The following is a 3,928-nucleotide window of genomic DNA, read 5'->3' on the forward strand; positions in this document are numbered from 1 at the left end:
AAAAAAGTTCTGAGTTATAAAAATCACTGATAAATTTCTATGATGACTGTATTTAGTGAATAGTTTAGACATCTTCTGCTCGGACGAAAGCTCAGACATAAGATCGTCAAAAATGAGCAACGCGTTATTAACCCCCTCAAAATCATAGTCGTCTCGGAATTCGACATCTTTAATTTCCGCGTGCAGTGGTTGGGATTCACCGTAGAACCATATTATTCGTTCCGGTAATGGTTTTATGAGTTTATCACGGTGTTCAAGCAACCCTTTCAGAAAATAAGTTTTTCCGCTGCCGCTTGCTCCGGCACAGACTGCCGTGAACGGGTGGTGTAATGTTAATGGTTCCATTTTGAATAATGACGAGATGCGTACTATGTAAATCAGTTTTATTAGAAAGAAAAATATTTTCTTACAAAATTGAACACGCGCAAATCGTTGGTTACATTGAAGCGGGATACAATCGAATTCATGCTCTCTCCCAGACATTTACAGTGCACGTAATAAATGACGTAATGTCCACAAACTTGTGTATCAGCCGACTGTAGCGCCACATCGTTGTAGTTGAGTCGTTGATATCTTTTCAGGAATTTCGTTATGTTACCTTTCTGGAAATTAGAAGGCGGTCTTCCGAATGAATCGAAGAATTCTGCAGTCATGTTATCGTGGAGATAAATCGCCAACCAGTGTGTTCCGGGTTCAGTGTTAGTATCAGTGTTAACGATCAAAGCTGCTGGATACTTCTGTATTTTCAAGGGTAAAGTATTACTAGCGTAAACATCTGTAAATGTTTTCTTAGTTATCGGGTTTGTTCGAAGAGCACGTCGAATTTGATCGGAATCCATTAGCTTGAGAAATCACACAAGACACTTCTAGACTTTGTAACCTCTATTAGACTCTGAAATTCACCGTAAATGATTACCGAGATGGTTTTGGGTAATGCCTGTGCAAATTTCAGTTCCACACGTAAGTTACCCTGTCGGACTAAATGTAGGTGTCCGCAGTCACTTTGATCGGGGAGCAGCGAGAAACAAAAGAGGGTGTAGCCGTTTTGGAATTCCTGTTGGCTTATATCGATGCCACGATCTTCCTCGATTCTGAATAAGTTGTTGTATGCTCTGACTGTGTTCCCGGTTTCAAAGTTGGGTTCCAGAGGTTTATGAGGCACCGGACGTCCGTCTACGTATACGGAGACAAAGGTCAGGTTGTAATGCTTGAAATCAAACGGGTTACTTGTAAAGGTACCATTGAATGCTTCGTTATCCACTAAACCAATTGTAACTCGACGCGGCATTGCACCGAGGTACACATTATCTTGCACGAATGACATGCTACCCTGAGCCACTGAATAGACTTTTGTGAGAACCCTATCGATGGGGTATTTAGCTGTGGTCTTCTCTAAAGCTTTTGCATGTCCGATGGCAACGGCGGGACTAACCCTTACTTTTCTTACGAAGAGGCTGGCATGTTCAATGATGATGTCATAATTGCTAGTTGCTGCGATTAGGAAGAACGAAGGTTTAGAACGCACTAGACGGACTTTCAAATCCACCAAATTGAGTAACAGTCTTTGTTGGAAGAATAAAGAGCAGTGAATTCTTCCCATCATATCGTAAGATCGGCTGTTTGCGATTTTTTTGGTTCTCTTCTTCATACCATCATTATTTGTTGCGTCGGCCATATGTCCCGCGGTGTCCTTGTGATAGCCTTCCATCGTGAGCGGCCCAATCTTCGCATCTCGACCGTAGTTTAATAAGGTTTCTATGTATGCTCTATACGGATAGGTGTGAGACGAATTCGTGATGTTCCTCCCGTTTAGAGATACATCAACCTGAGAGAAGAGAGAATGTAGCGAGAGGTTAACGAGAGAGACCGGATCTTTATCCGGTAGAGGATTACCATCTTTCGTAACTTTCAACTTGATATACAGTTGTGTAGCTGATAAGTCGATGTAATCTTCAGTGCTTCCAGCAATATTAAACTCCAGCGGACCGTCTCTGATGCCTGAGAGCGGGAGAAATTCGATCCATTCACCTCCTTCAATAGCGGTTTGCGTGGGAGGTAAAGCAAACAAGTCCACTTCGCTTTTCAAGCACTCGGGTGAGTTTGTCATGATTAGAGTCATCTTTTCAATCAAAAATATCGTGTGTTGTTACTTTCCTCGCTTTCTTGCGAATGACGTTTCTCCTCGCTAAACGCTTTCTTTTATGACCTCCAAGCATTTTCTTTACCTTTGTTGACGCTTTGTCGCTCAGCGAACGACCCGCTTCTTTGGCTCTTTCCAGTGCTGCCGTTTTCGCATCTCTACCTTGCACAACATCGTTCGCAAAATCGACCCCGGATTTCAGAACCTGTCGACCTAAAACTTTTGCTCCTCTTTTCAGTAGCGGCATAGCAGATCGGAATAAGGAGCTGAAAATGGATCCAAAACCATAACCTCGTTGTAGTGGTATACCCTGATAATATCCAAGTCCTTCACCTGCCTGGTTGACGTAATAATCGGTAACGCTGGTTATACAGCAGCGGTATGGTTGATACGACATGTTTATAAATGTTTCAGTCTAAAGTGTAGTTTAACTATCACCTTCCCACGTTCAAATGACACGAGATGACCTGTATGTGTCCTTATATGAACGTGAACTGTTTCAAAACTCCTTCGGGCTAAAGGGATGTAGTGACCTCTCTCGAATGCAGCATTGACGATGTCACCATCATGTCCTTCGGTTTTCACGATTCTTAGTAATGGGGCGAGGGTGTTGCCAACAATCTGCGGTTCTACTATATCACAATAAACGTACAACAGATGAAAGTCCAGTTTCGGATCAGCCGTGAAAGGTCCTTCGGTCACCATTCCCTTATATTCACCGGGTTCAAAACCTAGGTTCTCTGCTATCCCTGTATGCAGAATTAACTTGGCACTTTTCCTCGTAAACACCTTTACTTTTTTCGTGGTTTTGTTGAAAGTCAAATCAATGTCTTCCTTTCTAAAATTTCTCGTTATCGCCTTAATGAGGTCGGTGGTAGTCTCGTAGAAACCGCAAGGAATGACACCTTTATTTAACTCACCATCTCCAGAATCAAATTCAAAGCCGTTAGACCGTTCCGTTATGTTGTGGAAAGAATGGGGAAATATCAGCTCCGAGAGAGCTACTTCCATGTTAGACTCGAGTTCCAATGCATTCGGGAGCTTTATGGTGAAGTTTGAGAGAGTATTATCGGGGAAAAAATTCATGCTAGCATCGCTGGGCAACGTGAGGTAGAAAGAAGACATGTTGATGTAATGAATCCAGATCATCGCGGAGTGGGGTATTTATAGCTCAACCCACATGTTAAATTTGTCACCGTAATGTTGAAATTTCACAAGATGCTCCGTTTTCCCATTTCGCTTTCTTTTCCTCAACACTTTTTCAATGGGGAACGTCTCATCCAATTTCACCTTCACCAACTCATCTGTATAAAAAGTCCCTTTAATTTCTTCACCCATTAAATCTTTCAACTTATATACGGGTACCTCTCTCTCGATACATTTATCCACTACGAAAATTTCATGGGAAAAATTAGACTCGTAACCTTTTTCGAATGGGTGTTTCGAGCGGGTAATGCGAACGTGGTCGTCAACTTGAAATTTTTGGTAAAACTTTTTCCTATTCTTTCGCATGTATAGGTTCTCCCATACCAACTTCTCGTTTTCTTTATCTACTTCCGAAGGGGTCATCTTTATGCTGCTATGATGAGTGTTATTATAACTAAATATTAAGTCCGGTAAAACGTCGATATATCTATACGTGCTCTTCGCTGTGAAGTGCCGCCACATCTTAGATTTCAGGGTTCGGCTGAATCTCTCGACGATGGCAGCCTTCACGTCATCGTTCTCAGTCGTGAAGAATTTTACGCCCTTCTCTTTCAGAAACTTCTGGAAAATCTTGTTTTTGAA

The 3,928-nt window shown here is 42.1% G+C and overlaps 1 protein-coding gene across 1 annotated transcript; it reads right to left on the minus strand.

The window, feature by feature from the left end:
- Window positions 1-838: 838 nt before the first annotated feature.
- Window positions 839-2,119, minus strand: LOC149078966 (uncharacterized protein F54H12.2-like). Its single transcript, XM_089240474.1, has one exon. The coding sequence runs from the start codon at window positions 2,117-2,119 to the stop codon at window positions 839-841; it is 1,281 nt and encodes a 426-aa protein (XP_089096600.1).
- Between the last annotated feature and the right edge of the window lie 1,809 nt (window positions 2,120-3,928).

The sequence above is a fragment of the Pholcus phalangioides genome, unplaced genomic scaffold, assembly GCF_987345545.1.
Source record: "Pholcus phalangioides strain wild (caught in Gottingen) unplaced genomic scaffold, Ppha-v1.0 ptg000013l_1, whole genome shotgun sequence".
In the NCBI taxonomy this organism is placed as follows: domain Eukaryota; kingdom Metazoa; phylum Arthropoda; class Arachnida; order Araneae; family Pholcidae; genus Pholcus; species Pholcus phalangioides.